The 21,326-nt window shown below is 35.9% G+C and overlaps 1 protein-coding gene across 13 annotated transcripts in view; it reads right to left on the bottom strand.

The window, feature by feature from the left end:
- The window catches only part of LOC147832830 (uncharacterized), a 102,700-nt gene extending 81,416 nt beyond the window's left edge, over positions 1-21,284 (bottom strand). For 2 of the 13 annotated variants that reach the window (XR_015514976.1, XR_015514978.1), the window contains exons 1-3: positions 21,181-21,275; positions 19,494-19,613; positions 16,055-16,116 (exon numbers count right to left, since the gene is read on the bottom strand). Coding sequence is in view for 7 of the 13 variants with exons in the window: in XM_087293183.1 (XP_087149309.1) it covers positions 16,055-16,116; positions 19,494-19,563 (132 nt within the window). In the remaining 6 variants the exon portion in view is untranslated. Of the gene's footprint in view, positions 1-16,054; positions 16,117-16,441; positions 16,611-19,493; positions 19,614-20,888 lie in introns of those variants that run through there. The other 11 variants (XR_015514977.1, XM_087293189.1, XR_015514981.1 and 8 more) reach the window with 9 other exon arrangements.
- Positions 21,285-21,326: the final 42 nt, after the last annotated feature.

A 21,326-nucleotide genomic window follows, 5' to 3' on the forward strand; every position in this document is an offset into this window, starting at 1 on the left:
GCGGGTCCAGAAGTCCTTCCTCTGCCTTTTGGGTGCTACCTTGGGTGCCTTTTACTGTGCAGAATGTTTCATGGAAATTATGGGGTTTGTTGGAGAGAAACCTTGCAAACATACGGTACAGCACTTTAGAGTCACAATGCTAGCGATCAAAGATTTATATAAATTTGGCAAGCTGAACGCATTCTATACAATACAGGTGACACATCTACAGCCAATCAGGATGCAGAACACAATGCACAAACCAGGATACAAAACACATTGTCAAATTGCACTTAAAAAATCTGCAAACTGCAATAGCGTGAATGGTGAACCCCATTATGGCGAGGGACCACTATATATAAAAGCCACCATGTTTCGGTCAGTGTTTGTCAGTAATTGAATGTGTTATTTTTTTCTCATGTATATCCTACTCTCACATTTGCCATGCTTGCCTGCACACCTACAGTGTCACAACATATTTGTAATGTTTTAAGGCATATAGTACATTCTAATGTATGTCATTAAGATCATACTGTTGATCTTTTTAAAAATCAAACTAGATAAGTTCCAGCACTGTATGGCATACAACACAATTATGTAGGAATGATGAGTACCATGTTTCCGGGAAAGCACCATGTGTTATTAGTTGCAGTGGTACTGTAGTTGACATTATTTGACTTCTTGTACATTTGTCCATTGTTTTTCCAATCTATGGAATTCAAAGAAGAGATTTACCTTGGCGTATGGTGTAAACAGCAGTACTAATGTGAGAATTAAAGATGTTTCATAGCAGATTACAAGGATTGCAATCATCTGTTCTGAAGCAAAATCCTCTCATTTCATCGCTCCCACCCATTTTCACTGGTTCATTCAAAGGGCACCCGTGCCAAGTGTCTTCATCCAAGAATTTTCCTCATTTCAACCGATTCTGACAATCCAGGGCTCTGGGCACTTTCTGTTTCTCTCTCTCTCTCTCTCTCTTTATCTTATATCCCTCCCCCACATCTCTGACCAGTATTTCATCCTTCCCTGAACAGTGTGAAAGGTCTTCTATCCATTACCTGCACTTTCAATTGAGACTGCACTAAAAGTGGAGCAACAGATGTTGAGGCTTGAGGTTTATTTTGGGAAAGAGGAGTGGTGGTCAAAATTAAGCACAACATTTTGCCAGCTTTATGAAAGCTAAACATGAAAAATAATGCCACAAGTGCAGGGTTTATTTTTAAGCTGATCATTTTTGTGTGAACAAATTAGACTTGAGATAAAAACAACAACAAAACAAAAAGCTTTCAATAAAGGCAAATGCTTTGGGAAGCTTTTATCTTATTGATATGTCAATACACAAAATTACTTATAAGTGAATTTTTAGACCACAAAATGTCCTTGTATTATAAAGTTCATGAACTGCCTTTAATAATGTTCTACTGATCTCTGATGTCCATTTATAATGTTATCAAGTCTTTATCAATTTAAATGTTATCAAAGTTATCAAATTAAAAACATCATAATTCAGAAGTAATATGTGGCTCAGTGGTTAGCACTGTCCCCTCACAGCAAGAGGTTTGCTAGTTTGAGTCTCAACTGGGCCAGTTAGCATTTCTGTGTGGAGTTTGCATGTTCTCCTCGTGCTCGCGTGGGTTTCCTATGGGTGCTCCTGTTTCCCCCATAGACATGTGGTATAGGTGAATCGGATAACCTACTTGGCCGTAGTGTATGTGTGTGAATAAATGTGTACTGTATGTGTGTATGGTTGTTACCCAGTACTGGTTTGAATAGTACAGAATGGAAAGGCATCTGCAGTGTAAACATATGCTGGATACGTTAGCAGTTCATTCAACTGTAGCGACCCTTGATAAATAAAGGGACTAAGCTGAAGGAAATGAATGAATGAATATATTTTCTGTCCTGATTTGCCCCCTCATCAAAACACACTGTTTAAATATGTGTGGTTCATTACAGAAATAAGTAAGCACCCACTGGTATAATGTCGAATACTTCATGTACATGTATGAATACATTCATGTTTGTGAATGAATAGGCTGTAAAATGAAATTCACCAACAATCAAGTTCGCAGTACATAAAAAAAAAAAAAAAACTGTTGATCCACTCATAAACAGAAGGCAATGCAAAAGGCAATGCAAAGTTTGCACAGAGTGCCATTACAGCATCTTGCTGTCTTCAGAGCACCTTATCATTTAGCATCTGCAAAGACCTACATTTATGTCTCTCATTATTTACCTACTACTTGTTTAAATCATTGGACGAAGCTAATCATCTACTGTCGTGCCAAATCGTTCTAAGAACACTTCGGTACAGTTACGGTTGTTTCTCCACTGAGCCTATATATATATATATATATATATATATATATATATATATATATATATATATATATATATATATATATATATAAATATATATATATATATATATATATATATATATATATATATATATATATATATATATATATAAATATATATATATATACACATATATATATATGTGTGTGTGTGTTTCTTATTTGTTTATTAGGCCTATTTCACGCAGCACTGTATTTGATAGCACAAAACTCTCTCTGATCCGGGAGAGAACTTTACCAACGACTACATACACTACCGAAAGACTTTCTTTCCTGCTGCGCATCGAATAAATCGATTAAAGAGACATGTAAAATGATCAATTTCCAAATTCCACAACAACATCACTATATCCATGGAACACAAACTTTCAAACTCTTTTAACAATGTGGAAATAATTTAACTTTTTAATTCAAAGCCAAGACGGCTTGTTAATTTCATAGCGGCGAGACCACCTGAAGGACAGTTACGGCGTGTTTTAATGTCGACCGTCCAAAAGTCTACGGTAGAAAGTCAACTCTTTCAATATTTTTTTTTTGGACTTTGCTTGAAAGCTTTATGGTGTGGCACTGTCCAAGGTACTGTTGTATGATTTATATTAAAGTCTATTAATTAACAAATAAACTAGTCAAATGAATGAATTAAATAAACGAAATTTCGGTAATGCTTTTACTCAAAAAATATCACTAGGTTTTGACAAATGTTTAATAAAAATAAAATGAGCCATTTTCATCATTTCAGCTATATGCCATTATATGATTCATTTATACATAAGTTTGACATTTATGGGGGCATGTAACATGTTTCTGTGTTTTTGTTTTTTTGTTCTCTGTGCTCTTTAATATAGGTAGCTACACAAGTATTTTCTTAAACGTCAAGCAAGAATTTGTCTACAGCTCGTTAGTTAATTATGAAGACAAAAATAATTAAATTAACAAAAATAAAATGATAAAAATACATATCCTGATATATATATATATATATATATATATATATATATATATATATATATATATATATATATATATATATATATATATATATGTATATATATATATATATATATATAGACACACACACACACACATATCTATATCTGTGTGTGTGTTATTTCTTTTTTAGGCCTATTTCACTTGCTGCATTCGTTATTTAATGTTTGAATAGCGAAACAAATAACAGCCATCGCTTAAAGGGTTATATTTTACCATCAAAATGTAGTATATCTTATATCATTATCAACTTTTGATATAAAACCGCTATTTAATTTTTAAAAAATTGTTAAAAATGAATGATTTCAATTTAACAACATAAAAACGGTGGACCAATTAGAGCGGTATTTAGACCGACTGCAACTTGACGTAGGAGTGCGGTCCCCCCGCCCACCAGTATTGATTGACAGGCACGTCACCATAAGTTTGTTGTTTCACCTCAGTCTGTTGTTTCACATCCGCCATTTTCAGCGTTTGAGTCAAAGCGATATCACTAAAGAAACACCCTTGCTCAATTTTTAGATGTAAGGACAATTGGACTCAACACAAGATCAATATTCTCTACATTATTGCTCTAATAAGAATTATTGTTTGTAACATTAACTTTAGGTAGGTTTGCAAACGTGTACTTTCATTGCGTCTACCCTACACTTCAGCCGTTTGCATTTCTCGCGATCACAGAAGCTCCCTGTGATCTTAACTAGGTGCAGCTGGAAAAGTGCAAGCGCGTTGCCTCAAGTGCGCGTCTCTCCATTGGAAATAAAATAACGAACTTGTCTGCAGGTCGCATACCAGAAGCGCCACTCTGCATGGCGCGACGCTCAGCATAGGCTAAACATAGCTTTCCATCAGGGTACACACTACGGCGCTTCAAGTCGGCGGCTTTCAAAAGATGAATATACCTCCTATTTGTCAAAAGAACTAGGACATTTTGATTTCTCTGTTCATGACCCCTTTAAGGTTACAGTCCAACATGAATTAAAGTGAGTTTAAATGTGCATTCTACAAGGTGTGTTGTGTGCAGTGCACATATTTACAACAAACACAGCCCAAAAGGCTGTTTGTTAGTGTGGAAGTTGGCTTATGTTGTGCTACAGCAGTGAACGAATAAGGACCCCGCTAGAGATGAGATGAATATTTTACAGTATATGTTTTTCTTTGGTCTGAACTATAATGTACAGTTAGAAGTGCTGAGGTTATGTGGTGGTTAAACTGAGGAGGGAGCCTTCACTGTGTGATTGGTATACATTATTAAAATTCCCAGGTCAGAGCAAACTCACATCCTGTCAGATGAAGAAGGAAGCCAGTGATGCCCATGCCTCAGCTTTGAACTCTCACCGAGGGTGCAAACCATTACAGGTTCAATAGTTCTCGCCTTCGCATCTTTCGTCGTCAATTTTTCTCTTGCGATAGTATGTTACAAGCAGCCTTTAAACTGCTGTGAGTTCAGCTGAACTCTGTGTGAATTAGTGCATTCAGAACGAAGGAGAGAAGTCACCTCGTCATGCATAATTCCCTATGTTTCATTATTAATCACCTTAACAAACATGGAGGGTTGAAATTGAGCACATTACCCAGCTCTTAGGAGTTTGCATTTCTTATTCATAAACCCAATATAAAATTCAAACTTTGCTACTGAATGCATCTAATGCCCTTACACGTATATTTGACACATAATGCAGGATTGAAGTTAAACAGGGCAACAAAGAGTCCATCAAAGGTGAAATGAGCAAAAGTACACTACCTTTCAAAAGTTTGTAGTTGGAGTTATATTAAAAGGCTCTAATGCTCACCACAACAGCATTTTTTGATATGATACATTTATAAAACTTATTAAAAATATAAAAAATAATTCTAATTAAGACCCGTAAAATTAGTTTTTCCATTGAGGTCAGAGAAGAACCATTTTAAACCATTTCTGGTCACACTTTCTTTTGTTGAATTTAAGTTAAATTGCATCAACATGCCAATAATTCTCATTAGATTATAAGCAGACTATTAGATTGGGGATAGGGTTAGTGAAAGTTGACATGAACTTGGACAGTTTCTTATAGTCAGTTAAATGTCTGTTGAAGAAGCAGTATCAACAGATATTGAGCAGACAGTCTACCAATAATGGACCATCAAAATAAGGTCTTACCCCATTTGTTGTATTTATTATAGATACTTGACAATGATTGGGTGTTTTTGCAAAAGTGATGTAGATAAGGACACAATAAAAGGGAAGACCCTCAATGAAATCAACACATATGTGGTCAAAACATGTAAGACATGCATTTGAAAGCAAGTGCTGCTGGGTACTAACTGATTACATGTGTGGTAATCAGATTACAAAAAAATAAGTACATGTAAATAGATTACATTACATTATATTATATTCATAATCAGATTACAGTTGATGACATGATGACATATTATGATGTACAGTCAATTCATTGTGGAATAATATGTGCTCGGGGCATTCACTAAAAATATAGACAAAATAAACAAACATTTCAAACCTAAAATGTTAACAATTCTCTAGTAGTCATATGACATAAACGAATAGATACATTTTTTGTGTGTCCAAGTGTGTTATTCATTCATTTTCCTTGTGCTTAGTCTGAATGAAAAAAAATTAGTTTGAATTAATTAATTTTGTTCATCCAATACACCATTAGTGCATGTCTTTGGAACATGGAGGAAGAATTCCTACTGAAATACAGTAATTTGAGTATTTGTAATTAGTTACTTTACAAATCAGACTGCATGTCTTTGGACTTAAGGGGGAAACCGGAGCACTCAGAGGAAACCCATGCGAACACGGGGAGAACAAGCAAACTCCACACAAAAATGCCAACTAGTCCAGCCGGGACTCAAACCAGTGACCCTCTTGCTGTGAGGCAACGGTGCTAACCACTGAGCCACTGTGTGCCATCCAGTTGTGTTATTTTGACAAAAATTTAGATAAACAAATTTTAATGAAATAATTTAAATACAATTTAGTCTTAAATAATTCATAAGAGAATGTTTGGAACATAAATAAGGTGATATACTGTAGATCCAGTAATTCTTACAACTGAATTAAATCTTTTCAACTCACAAACCCATGGTTTGGGAAAGGATTGCATAATGTTTAATATACTTTGAGATTTTAATAACAATGAACATATTAGTGTAGCGGAGGCCAGCTAGTGAAGTGCTGTGCAGATAAACCTCACTCCTCACACCCCTAAAGGTGCTCTAGCGACAGACAATAGAGGCCATGATCTTTAACCTCCGTGTTAGAGCAACCAACTTCCATGCGGAAAGTTGTCGGTTCTATCCCAGCTCGGAGCGGGTTGGGTGGTACAGGACTGGTGGGGTTACATTAGCATACCCCAATGAAGCACATGAGTCATTAGTTATGATATATAAATACTAAGAAGTAAAAAAAAAATAGAACGCATTTTATTTCTATTCATATTTTTAGATCAATATGATACAAAATAAACAAATCTATATGACAAATAAGGACAAAGGTAACATTACCATATCAAAAACATGGTCAGATAAAATTACATAAAGGGCCCTATCATACACCCGGAGCAATGTGGCGCAGGGCGCAGCACAATCCTTGTTTGGAAGTTTCAGCTTGGCGCAAGAGTCGTTTTGAGGCGTTGCGCTACGCTGTTTAAATAGCAAATGCATTAGCGCTCATAGGCGTTCTGGTCTAAAAAGGAAAGCGTTCTGAGACGCACTGCTGGTGCGTTGCTATTTTGAGAAACTATAATAGATTTTTCATTAGACCAAAACAAACCCGGTCTAAACTCCGGCAGAGTTGCGCCTAGCTTACACACTGCTTAATACACACAAGAGAGCAATAGGCAAATATCTTTACATATGAAAAAATGTAAATATTAAGGATATATATAGGATATAATAAGAATAGATATAGGATATAAATATAAAGGATTAAAATATTACAAAACATATTATTTTCTAGCCTATATAAATATAAAAAATCACTGCTTTTATGTCTTCTTCATCTCGGGAGGCTTTTTCAGTTCATTCATAACAATTTACTTTTGTATAATATTATTATTAGCAGTATTATTTATTATATATATATATTTATATTTGTTTTATTAAAAACAAGCTTAGATTTGCCCACCAGTCAGGTTTTAGACCATAAGGGGCACAACATGTGTTTTAGGATATAACTCAGGTTTTTGAACACACTTCGTTATTGCTGTTCATTTATTCGTTTTCTGGAAACTGAATTTAGAAATAGTTTTGAAACGAATATTTGCACTTAACAAACGCAATTAATTATTTATAGACTAATTGATGTCTGTGTGTAAAGGTTTCCCTATCCAAGAGCGAAGTGAAAGTGATCATTTATCTCTCAATCTCACGCAGTAGATGCTCTGTAAAACAGTTTTCTGTAAAAAAAAAACTGTTAACTGTTGACTGTTAACTGTTTGCTAGTGAAATGCTCAGTTTTTCCACTTAGACTTACTTAACGTCCTGAAAAAAGCGAATGCACTTATGGCCCGACGCAGCTGGCTCTTAAAGGGAATGGGAAAAGAGACTCTAATTGGTTTATTCTCAAAACACGCCTATAACTCATTAAGAAAACATACTCAACCCTTTGAGACCATGCGCCACGGCGCAAAGCGGATTTTCCCGTCCGTAAATTAGCAAAAATGCGTTCTGACACGCCCTGAAAGCGTTTGCGCCCTGCATTTTTCGCTCTGCGCATGGACAGTCAAAATAGAGCCCAAAATCTCTAATCTTGATTTTACATAAAGCATCCAAGTGTTTGTGTTGTGTTTGTGTTTACATGTTATGTGTGCATGTGTGTGTGTAAACGTAACATTCTGTAGTGCATCTAGTTATTGCCCAGCAGGCACACAACGTCATAAGACATTAATATAAGGTTAGATTTAGGTTGTGATGTCAGGTGACCTAAATTCAATGGCTAGCCAGCATCTAATAACAACATTATTTTAATGTCCAATTCATTCATTTTCTTGTCGGCTAAGTCCCTTTATTAATCCGGGGTCGCCACAGCGGAATGAACCGCCAACTTATCCAGCAAGTTTTTACGCAGCGGATGCCCTTACAGCGGCAACCCATCTCTGGGAAACATCCACACACACATTCACACACACTACGGACAATTTAGCCTACCCAATTCACCTGTACCACATGTCTTTGGACTGTGGGGGAAACCGGAGCACCCAGAGGAAACCCATGCGAAGGCAGGGAGAACATGCAAACTCCACACAGAAATGCCAACTGAGCCGAGGTTCGAACCAGCCACCTTCTTGCTGTGAGGCGACAGCACTACCTACTGCGCCCATGCCTCGCCTTTAATGTCCAATAATGACGTTGATATTTGGATGATTTTAGGTTGTTAGAAAGTGACCAAACTCCAACATCGAGCAAACATCTTAAACCATTGTCATATATTTATTCATCAGGTATGGCAAAGAAAATACAACATCTGATAGATGTCACAGTGGTAACGTCCACACAAGGCCAAGCTGTGACACCATTAGACGTTGATATTTGGTTGATTTTAGGTTGGATTGACGTTGGTCTGACGCTATGTTCTGACCTCAACCCGATTTTCATTTCCAAACAAAATGCAACGTCCCTATGACGTTAGGGTACAACATCAATCTGGCATTATGTTGACGTCTTGTGCCTGCTGAGTGTTTAAGGCCATTTCGATCATCATACAATAAACAACCATCATATTCTCATCAGTGACATGCATATAAACAGTCTCTGGGTCAATGCGTGTAAAGATTTTGGACATCATCTTGGAAAAGTTTAATGCTTCCAAACGGTTTGCTGCAATTATAAAGTGCCCATGTCTTGAGGTAGCTCATTATGATGCAATTTACCTTTGTCATCACACAAATCACACGACGGATTTTTCTAATCCCCACAAACAAGAAATAATAAAGTAGTAACTGCAGGTTGAAGGAAAGTAGTGGATTAAATGTACAGATGCTGCACTAAAAATGACCTCAAGCGAGAGTAAAAGTACACATTTATTAAACTACTAAGTAAATTACATTTCCTAAGAAATACTACTTAATTACAGTAATCTGAGTATTTGTAATTAGTTACTTTACATCACTGACTGCTTGTCTTTGGACTTATGGGAAAAACCGGAGCACCCGGAGGAAACCCACGTGAATGCGGGGAGAACATGAAAACTCCACACAAAAATGCCAACTGACCCAGCCGAGGCTCGAACCAGCGACCTTCTTGCTCTGAGGCGACAGTGCCACCCACTGCGCCACCGCGTCGCCCTTTTGCTCTACATAATTTACATAATGAATTGAGATAACATATTTTGCTGCCGTGACATTAAGCTCCAGGCTACATTTTAATTAAGCATAACTGTAATCGTATAACATCTAATAACATATAATCAAGTTATACTGCACGCATGTATTATACTCTGCTCATAACATATATTTTGAAGCAATAAAACACATTTTTTTTATTCCTTTACACTCAACGTACTTCTTAACACTGCCTGCCAGTATACCTTTACCGCAAGCAATATCAGTGTCGCGTCACAGCTTTAAACCTATCGAGAATCAGTATTTTAAATAGAGCATTTACTTCAGGCCATGAACTTTGCAATCTAAAGAAACACTTTGGCAGTGTGCTGTAAAAGCAAAAGAAATCCCCACAGGAAAGGGGAAAGAGGAAGTGAGGGCATGTAGCATATTAAAAGCATGCTCTTAGTGCACTTGCACAGCACAGCACACGACATTAACTTGGGAAGTTAATGTTCATGATATCATTTTTGTATGCAGTGCGGGTCATTGCACATTTTAATGGCAGACAGACTTAGATATCATTGGAAATGACATTTTTTCTCTCTCTGCTGTCATCCATGTTTAATTCACCTCTGCCTTCCACTACCAAGTCAGCCCACTTGTTTTTGAAGCTGAGACTCATTTGCGATTAAATTTAAAACATAGAAAAAAAAAATGATACATTTAAATAAAATAATGCAAAAATAAAAATAAAACAAGCCTTAATCTACTTAAATATTTTCCAAGTTTTCTTAAGCCAAATAGCGTTTTTTGATGAACACACAACAATTTAGTTCAGGTAATAAAAAAGCTAAACCATATATATTGAAAAAATTTTGTTCAATTCAATGCATCCTAGCTGAAATGTACTGAAGTTTAACGATAGTTAAAGTTTGGTGCAATATATATATATATATATATATTTATATATATATATATATATATAGATAGATAGATAGATAGATAGATAGATAGATAGATAGATAGATAGATAGATAGATAGATAGATAGATAGATAGATAGATAGATAGATAGATAGATAGATAGATAGATAGATAGATAGTATTTAATGACAAATTAGTAGTACATTGTTGAGCACTTTTTGGCTCTTTTAGATAAACTACTATTATAATTCTGTACAGTAAGGGCTTGTCAAAATATGGTAAAATACAAGTAAAAAACAAAAAAAAAAGTAGAACATCAGACAAAGAAGTAAACCTGAAGAGCGAGACATTACAAAAGACGCCAGACTCAACAACTCCAAATCCTCTGAATCAGGCAGAATGTCAACTCGCATTTGACTTAATCAGTAGCGAAGAAAAAAAAAAAAACACATAAACAAAGCAAACTATAAAAGAAAAGGAATAAAATAAAATCAGCAGACAGCACACAAAATACTGCGGCGCTCATGTGATATGGTAATGTGCATGCCCGAAAAATCTACAAATCAAAGAGGGCATTCGTAATTCTTATAACACGACAGAAGCGCTCGCCCTTGTTTGGGAGTAGGACGCAGCTGAGGATGCCCTGCTTCCAATGTCCTCACCCTGGTGAACAGTCAGGGCGAGGTTATACAGTGCCGCTAAACCCTCAGAGCCTGAGTGGCGGGTCAACGTCAATCAGTCTAATATCAGCTGACACACTGGTGAGGGTGGTGACAGGGCAAGGTTATGTGTCACCCAGCGCTCCAAGCTACAGTGGACTCCAGTATGCCCTGTGAGCCTACCTCTAGGGTAAAGAGACCGTCCAACTGGGGCTCCATGGGTGCTTTGGGCCAAATGCGACTTTGAAATCCCTTGCAGTGCATCCTCTGGATGGCTGGAGTCAGTGGATAACTTCACCACAACCCTGAGGATGCCGACAGCTCTGCTCTGCATGCTCGACGGAGAGCAAATGCAAAGAGTTTAATTTGACAAAGAGAGCATGATCTTCAGAACTCTCATTCGAGCCCTTAACCCGCTGAATGGTTTCTATGTCAACACCATTAACCTTGGCCTTCAAGTACACTTGTCAGTCAAATTCGCTTATGATGGCATGCGCACCTTTCTCGAGGGAATGGGGGGCTGTCTGTGGGATTACGGTTTTGACATTAAAGGTTCTGTGAGATCAGAATTGACACTTTCTATTTTTTAAGGGATATAAGAGTGTATATTTTTACATTTGTTTAATCTTTGATCAAAATAACTTTTAAAGGATCCCTCTTGCCACGTCATCTCAGCTGTGCCTGGAAGCTGAAGAATATTGCCTGTAAAGGAAGGCAACAAGGCTTGTCATGTTACATCCTGTGTACTGAGATATATTCATCCTCATTGATTTTTGTAGATGTTTCTTTTGTTGCCTATGAAATCCTTCCATCCAAGGTATTTTATTTTGTCACAGTTGAGCTAAAGAAATAAATTTAGCATCAAAAAGTTGTGATGGTTTTCATTTTGTGAGCAAAGGAGCTTTTTTAAAACAAAAACATTTTGTCACTCATAACTTAAGGTACGATAAAGCATAGGCACTGAAAAAGACAACATACTGTAGATTAATTCTGAAAACGTAGCCCTGTATACAGTTGAAGTCAGAATTATTAGCCCCTCATGTTATTTTTTTTCCCAATTTCTGTTTAATAAAGAGAAGTTTTTTTTCAACACATTTCTAAACATTACAGTTTTAATTACTCATTTCTAATAATTCATTTATTTTATCTTTGCCATGATGACAGTGAATAATATTTGACTAGATTATTATTGGTCAGTTGGTGCAGTCAGTCAGTCAGTAGATCAATGGATTTAAAGGAGAAGAGCAGGCACGAATGGCACTTGAAAGAGAAATTTGAGATATTAAAAGGCATACACAGCGGCCTCTGATGGATTTGCAAAAAACAAAAACTGCAAAAAAACATAGCTCCTGGGATGTATTTGGCACTCTCCAGAAATGTATATTTGGGTACGTAATCCTAATAAGCCTGGGTTGGAATGAGGGTATATCCGCCTAACTACCAAAGATTTCACTGTGGGGCCTTTTAAACCGCTGAGTCTATACACATTGTCTTCTACAAATTTTCAAGCACAATAAGGCTCTGACAGACAAAATCAATTCCTGCCCCACAATAAAATTTCTCAGGAAGGTCTTTCACTGGGAGACATGCCACAGTAAAGAGGAAAAAAAAATTGTATTTCCATTCATGTACACTTTAAAGTTTGTGTAGTATTCAGAAGAGCTCATCCTTACACCCTAATCTAGGGCTGTCAATTATTTTCCTGAAGGGCCGCTATGCTGCATTTTGGCTCTTACCTTAACTAAACACAAATAAAACCACTAATCAGGGTTTTACAATGGCATGAATGTTTAATCTAGTTTTGGGAGGTTTACTGTCCTTCAGAATTTAACTCCATCCAGCAAACCTCTTCCTTAGAAATTGCTAAAGACTCTCAAGACTTTGATTAGCTGATTAAGGTGTGCTTCATTAGAACAGGAGCTCTGCAGTACAGGAACCCCCCCAAAACAAATGTGGATGCCTCAGGACAATGCCCTTAGGAATAAGTCTGGACACCCCTAAACTAGGCATACTGTACTAAAACCTCCAGATATGTGTGTTGAGGCAGGTTAGAGGTAAACCCTGCAGGAGAGTTGCCCTCCAGGACAGAGACTGAACACCCAATTCCTTCAAATGGTCTACCCTTCAGAGCAAGAGATGCAGATTGTGGGGACCAAATGATACTTTTGCATGATTTGCATCACATCATTTTGTCCTTTAATGACCTGAAGCAAATTATACCAACGTTTATATTGTCAAGGTTGGAATAACTCTGAAGCAGGGCAGTGTTTCCCAGTGTTAGCCTCTCTTCATTGACTCCCAGTTAATTTCAGTGTACAAAGTTTTATGTACATTTTTAAACTCTTACACGGTCTGGCTGCTAAATATATTTTGGATTTCCTGCAGTTCTATAAGATGTCAAGGCCACTGATGTCATCTTATGTGTTATTTTAAAAGGTGAAAAAAATTTGTTTAAAATCTAAAGGGGACTGTTCATGCTCTGTTGCTACACCCGTAATTTGGAAGACTTTGCATTTGGATTTTAGACATTATGAGGCTGCTCTTATTGCCATGAGTAAATGGTTGAATGTGTCCTTATTGTTTTGGTTTGACTTTTTGGATGTTGCTTTAATGGCCAACTCGAGTTGTTGGAAATGTGCTACAAATATGAAATTGAACTGAAATGAAATTGAAGTCATCATATGTTTCACAAATTAAAAATCTGCAAAGAATCATGCGTCAAAGTCAAGTCCCATTCTACATTTTCCATTGTTCAAAAAGGTGTTTCACTCAGATACAAGTCACAATAGAGAAGAAAAGACTATTGCAACTTCTGTTTCATGTCGACTATTAAGACTTGGACATTTGATTCCAGAAGGCTTATTCTTGTGCCCTAATCCCTTTGAAGGGGTTTACCCTCCAGAGTGAAAGCTTCAGTTGGATAAAAGGTGTAGAGGCTAAAAAATCTGTACTCTGGAACATATTTTTGCATCATCTTGCGTCATATGCTTTACAAATTAATCATGCTCAAAGACTCATGTTACAAAGTCAAGTCCCATCCTACATTTTTTATTGTTTAAGAAGATCTTTCCCTTCGATACATGTGATAGCCTTTTTATCCCTATTGTGACAACTTCCATTTCATGTCAACTTGAAAGACTTGGGCTGCGTTCCATTTAAAAGGGGTCAATCCTATACCCTCCAGAGTGAGATTCGGTTGGATGAAGCTTGTAAAGGACCCAAACAAAAATCCCTCGAACACTTTTACATCATGTATAATCTGTCACAAAATATACACACAAAGATTCATGAGTAAAAAATGTCCATCAAATGTACTCTTTGAAATCCTCCAATTTTGAATGATCCCATAGGTTTGGCCCATCAATGGCAACAAGCATTGTTTTAGGGGTAAATTTATCTGCATGATATGCTAAGTTTTGAAATCCAAAATAGACAGACAGATGGACGGACAGACAGATCACCAGAACCTTCATCTGGCCTGAAAGTGTTTAGTCTGTTGTACGGCCTTTAATCTTCCTTTGTATACCATGTGATGGATCGCGCGGAGGGGCCTCCTCAGAGTTACGAATCACATTCACCTGGCTAGCTGACATTTAATCAATAAACTCCTGACCTGTTGCCATAACCTAAAGCCACAAGGATTAATTTTGTTTCCCCACACTGCCTCCGCTGACCCCCCGCAGACACAACGACTGGCCTCACGCTGATCGGCAAATCACCTGTGCCAGAAACATGAACATGGACATGCAGCGAGCATAAACAAACAACAGCAGTTTTTCTTCCTAAAAAGATGCTATTTTTAAGGAGTGTTTAATCGATTGAAGTCTATATTTGAGGATCTGTAGGGTCTGTTAAAATAAGGGTTATGGAGATTGAAGTTTTGACATTGAAATTAATACAGGAAGTATGTTGAAATTATACAAACACGGATAGCTGCAATTTATTTAGGATACAACATAAAATAGTGCATTTGTTTTGTGTGTGTGTGTGTTTCTTTCTGATTACAGTATGTTGGAAAAATAACATCTGGTTCAAAGTATACTTAAAATTGAAAGGACTACGCTGCCATCTAGTGGTTGAATGACATGAAACATGAAAATACAAGATCAGAGATATTCAAAGACATCCATGGATTTAATAAACTATATATATAAAAAAAAAACCACAACAAAAAAAAAATTATATATATATATATATATATATATATATATATATATATATATATATATATATATATATATATATATTATTTCATTTCTATTTGCTCTGAATCTAATTTATTTGGTTGCAGTGAATAAGTGAGAACAAAGTTGCTAAGTTTCTACGTGTTTCTACGCAGAATCCTAAAGTCCTAATGGTAAGCTATGGCAACAATTTAGGAATAATATGTAAAAGTATCTACATAATTTAAAATATTTTTTATTAAAACATGAATACACAAAAATAATAACAATACATATAGCCTATAATACAAGATACATTTGTTTAGATTGTTATGGTCTTATAAATCCTTCATCTTTATGGTTTTCTGTTTTCTCTGGAGTCAAACATAACTTTCTTTCACAACAGTTTATGTATAATAATGTATCTTTCATTCATTTTCTTTTCGGCTTAGTCTCTTTATTAATTTGGGGTCACCTCAGCGGAATGAACCGCCAACATATCCAGCATATGTTTTACGCAGTGGATCCCCTTCCAGCGGCAACCAATCACTGGAAAACACCCATACACACTCATTCATACACATACATTATGGGCAATTTAGCTTACCCAACTCATCTATTGTGCACATCTTTGGACTTGTGGGGGAAACTGGAGCACCCAGAGGAAACACAGGGAGAACATGCAAACTCCACACAGAAATGCCAACTTACCCAGCCGAAGCTCAAACCAGTGACCTTCTTGCTGTGAGCCGATTGTGCTGCCAATTGCGCCACTGTGAAGCCCCATAATTATGCATTAATATCATATATTTTTGTAAATGTATTTGATTACCTCAAATATGAAACAAACCAGCTTAAAATGAATGGGAATACAAGTTTCTACTTAACCTAAAATTTATGAAAAGCAAAACTTAAAATATAATTTAAATATAAACAATATTTTTTTTAAATTAATGTATATTACTAATAATAATATACATACATAATTGAATGTACATGTGCAGTTAAGTAGATAGATAAATAAATATATCATGATTAAGATTCTGTTGCATTCTGCAGTACTATCCACAAATTATTCATTGTTACATTGCATCTGACCTTCCCCTCTCTCTCTCTGCGACTCTCTCCATCTTTTTGTTCTCTCTCTGTCAGTTTGACGTGCTGCTCAGTGGCCCAGAAACACAGCATGTTATGCCACTCTGTTGCACCGTGTTCAGAGTTGCACCCTGCATCTGAATGTGATGTAAATGATATGATGTGCTGCTCTGTGCTAATTTTTGTTTTGTCACATTTGCGCCTGCTCCCCCTTCAGGGAGCTTTTTGCATTGGATGAAGACGTTGTCGGGAAGATTAAAACCAAAAGTGTCCGGCTGCTATCTGCTGCCTTGAATCAGTTACAGATTAAATCAGAGGCAATACAATTCCTAAGCATCTACTTGATGTAAATAATACTAATGCAATTTTTTTAGACATTAGGTTTAAATACTCATGGCGCATTTATGTAGAAAATAGGTCAGCTGTGCTTTAGTGGTATATTTGTAATATTACAGGCCTATGGGGTCAACTGAAGGTCAGCTGATTGCTCATTTTTACAGTGGACATGAACAGAAATGTGTAAAAAATGACTAACTTACTGTATATTAAAAAATGCTTTACTTATTTTTAACAGCTTAAAGTGGCTTCAGAGAGCTATATATAAATCATAAGGTCAGTTAGGCTAAATGTCAACAGTTCATAGGAGTGGAAAGCAATAAAATATGCAACGCTTCAATTAGCTCAGGCTCCACTGCATTAGCACGCTACGCTACAAACACATGCTAAGCAAACATGCTAATCTATAGAAATGGTGAGGAAAATTTGGTGGCAGTTTGCTTGTGTCGAGAAACAAAGGTCAGTAAACTCTGTTGAGAGGAACAATACAGATATGATGGATGTTTCAGGGCGTGAAATTGGAGACTAGCGCTGACCCAGATAACAGCTTGTATGCTCATCAGATCATGTCGTCTGTGTAATCTGCCACTGAGAATGCACATATGCCCAGTTCTTGGAAGGATTGCACTGGGAAGGTTAACTGCACTGTTGAGCATGAATAGTCTATATACTTGCCGTTTACTATGGGCTGTTATATAATTGGTAAAAGAAAAAAACTACCAAATATTACTACTTATTTTAATTAGATATTTATTTTGATAAACCAAATTGCTGATTAAAATGAGTGATGTATTATTTGTATTTGTAAAAAGTAAGTTCCTCTTTATTATATTATTACAATATTAAATTTACTGAGATTTTTGACTTATACTTTGACAGTCGCTTTGACTGTTTACATTGCTGTGGTGATCTTTGACCTGAATTTACATGCATATTTTCACAAATTTGCATTACCCAGATGAATGCAAAACAAAAATAATTCCATAAAGCCTATTTTATACTGTACTTGCTTATTGTACAATTAGTGAAAATGCAAATTGCAAGAATTCAATGCATTCCAGTGCTCTCACATGAAATACTTCACCAACATCAATTAATGAGTTATCTCATTGGCTTTGTGGTTCCTTTATTGATTTTAATTTCGGGTGGTAAGGAACAGTACACATTGAATGATGACAGATGTTGTAATGTATTAATTAATACTGAATTAATTCAGATTTGACAGTTTAAGCGGGTCCCGTGACCATGCGTTCAATTCTGATTGAAAAAAAAAATACTTAGCTCAAGAACACTGTCATAAATCAGCTTCATTAAAATTATTGGATAATATTGCGTTTTAAAAACATGTTTTCAGTGGTATAATAAATTTGAACATACTGTAAAGTACAACTTGATCAAAGCAGTAGCATATTGGCAAATCCAGACAATAATACCTTTGAACTCTGAATAACTTTGATGTAACAATTGATTACCATAGTATACTAGGAAAAAACACTATGGAAGTCAATTGCCTGTCCAACTGTTTAATAACCAACAACTTGAGCATGAAAAAAATGATAACAATTTTCGTTTTTGGATGAACTGTGCCTTTCAAGTATTTATAAAAATAAAATAAAGACCCCAAACCTGCTATAACCAAAATTTATATCATTTATATACATTGGCCCCATATTGGCAAGCAGAGGGCAAATATCTGCTCAAACAAACCCATCTAGTCTATCTTAAAGAGGACTGACAAATGTCCCAGGGCTCCCTACATCAGTGTCCAAATATGAATGAGCTCCGGCAGGCTCATGTCCTCCATCATGAGCCGCAAAGCCTGAGCGTTGACCTGTGCTTTAGCAGGAGTGACTAAGGCGACCTGAAGCACATCAGCAGCGCCTCAGTATCACTGCCTGCTCTGACACTGCCCCGCCATGGTAATTGACTCCTGGACCGGGGCAGACAACTTCCTCTGATGCTGACAAAGAATATTCTGACAAAGGAGGTGAATGAGGGACATGGACCTTTGGCAAACAGAGGTTTAAAATGCTTTGCCCTGAACCATCCTGAAGCAAATTGGTTTGAAACTATTGAAGATACATGGCGCCATCTTAAGGTTAAAGTGAGAAGTGAAAAGATACTGGCATGAGCCAAAGATGAGTGACCAATTTTCTACATCAAATTTAAATTTACAATAGAGTCTTTATATACATGGGGGAAAAATAAGATAAAGTGTCTACTGTAAAGATTCAAAATATGTTAAATCAATTAATATGTTAGAATAATTTAATATTTATATTGATGAGAAAATGAAATGTCTTAATGAAATGACTTATCTTAATTCCTGATCTGCACTTATTATTATATATGAAAATAATAGCTTATAAATAATAAGTGTAAATAAATCATTTCATTATTATGTAAGTGGTTTAAAGCAAATAGGCAAAACCTAATGGCCTGAAGGACAGGAAAAGGATTATTGCTAACAATACATTTTTGGGGGCTGATCCTTAAGTATAATTTCTTAAATTATCATAAAAATATTTCAAGAAAATATTTTTTTTTTTTCCTGACAAGATCCTAGATTAAAACATCAATTTACCCAAAAATGCAATTCTGTCATCAGTAATTCACCCTCATGTTGTTATAAAAATGTTGATCTATATGGAAGATAAAACAAACGATTATGAGAAACATGACAGGGAAAGTTTATATGATAACCAAATTGTTTACTTACTGATATCTTTATGGGTTCTGCAGAATTCACACCATTTTCTAAACCACATGATGGTTTTTAAAGTTTCCATGATTAGCTCAGGTCACAGTGTCACACTGCAGATTCATGTTTGTAACCTGGCTGAAAAAAGACACATTTGAAGATTAGTGTAAAAGCAGCATCGTTATTGCCCACTGCTGCTATTGGCTTTTGAATACAATTACAGTGCGGACGTATTTGCTGGTTGTATAATTACAATTATTGGAGTATATTACTGAAACCCCAGTTATTGTGTCTGTGTGTTTATATATATGCACTACCTGCAAAATGTTTGGGCTAAGTCCTTCAATCATTCATTTTCTTTTCACCTTAGTCCCTTTATTAATCTAGGGTTGCCACAGCGGAATGAACCGCCAACTTATCCAGCATGTGTTTTTTGCAACGGATGCCCTTCCAGCTGCAACTCATCTCTAAGAAACATCCATACACACTCATTCCCTATGGACAATTTAATCTACCCAATTCACAGATACATGTCTTTGGACTATAGGGGAAACCAGAGCACCCGGAGGAAACTCCACACAGAAACGCCAACTGACCCAGCCGAGGCTCGAACCAGCGACTTTCTTTCTGTGAGGCTACAGCACTATCTACTGTACCACTGTGTTGCCTGTTTGGGCTAAGTACGATTTTTAAACGTTTTAAAATACACTTATCCTGCTCACCAAGGCTACATTTATTTAATAAAAAATGCTTTAAAAGTTGTGAAATAATTTTTCACTATAACATTACTCTTCAGAAGTAGTTTATAATCTCATTTAATAATTTATTCCAGTGATTTTAAAGATGAATTTTCAGCTTCATTACTCTAAATCACTCTATTATTATTATTAATAATAATGGTAATAGTAATAAATGCAATAATGACTATAATTAGTAGTAATAATTTTGAAACTAGATAGAAAGCAGTTATTTAAAATGTTAATAAATATTTAACAATTAATTTTTTTTACAGAATAATTTTCTTTAAAAAAAAAACATGAAAAAAAAACTGACCCAAACTGTTGACCGGTAGTATATATATGCACTAAACATGTTAGTATTTTATATTGTGTGTTTTGTTATTAAAAATGTTCTTTATGAAAACCCCTTATAAGAACGTCACAAAAAATAATAATAAACAAATAATAAGTTTATTAGCGTATGGTTAAAGTACAATTATTAAAATCAGCCATGTGGTTTTGATAACTTACACTAGCCATTCAGATTAATGGCAGGCCTATTTGTAGGTAAATTATGGATATACAAATAGTAAAGTAGGCTATCAGTGTGCCAAAAGGCTTACTAGGCCTACACATTTATTATAGCCTTGCTATAGCTACATATTTATTAGAAAACCATGGGAAATGTTCGTACCTTCAGTAAAGGTTTTCACTAAATTCTTCTCACATCCCTTCAAGATCAATATTAATGCATTAAGAAGGAACTGCCATAAAATTGCAATACGTAACTTACAGTACTAATAAACGACAGGCGCGAGTATTTCATTATAGGCAACACCCACTATTGACTCACCTACTGTAAATTACCACATCCTGCCGTGACACGTAAGAAACGCCTGTGACCTCAACCACACTTAACTCTTTAAACTTACAACTTTATAGCTAACTTTTGGCAAACTCATGGTCAATCTATCATCTGATGTTACCATTTGTACTAGCCTTCTGACATCAGGTTTTGATATGAAGCTAGACGCGGCTTACATTATCAACAAAAAAGTATAGCGCAAGCAATCTTTTACGTAATAGGTGTAGAGAACTCGCCTTTTCCAACGAGCTGATTGGCTGGAGGACC

Source organism: Danio rerio, chromosome 18, assembly GCF_052040795.2.
Source record: "Danio rerio strain M-AB ecotype USA chromosome 18, GRCz13ab, whole genome shotgun sequence".
In the NCBI taxonomy this organism is placed as follows: Eukaryota; Metazoa; Chordata; class Actinopteri; order Cypriniformes; family Danionidae; genus Danio; species Danio rerio.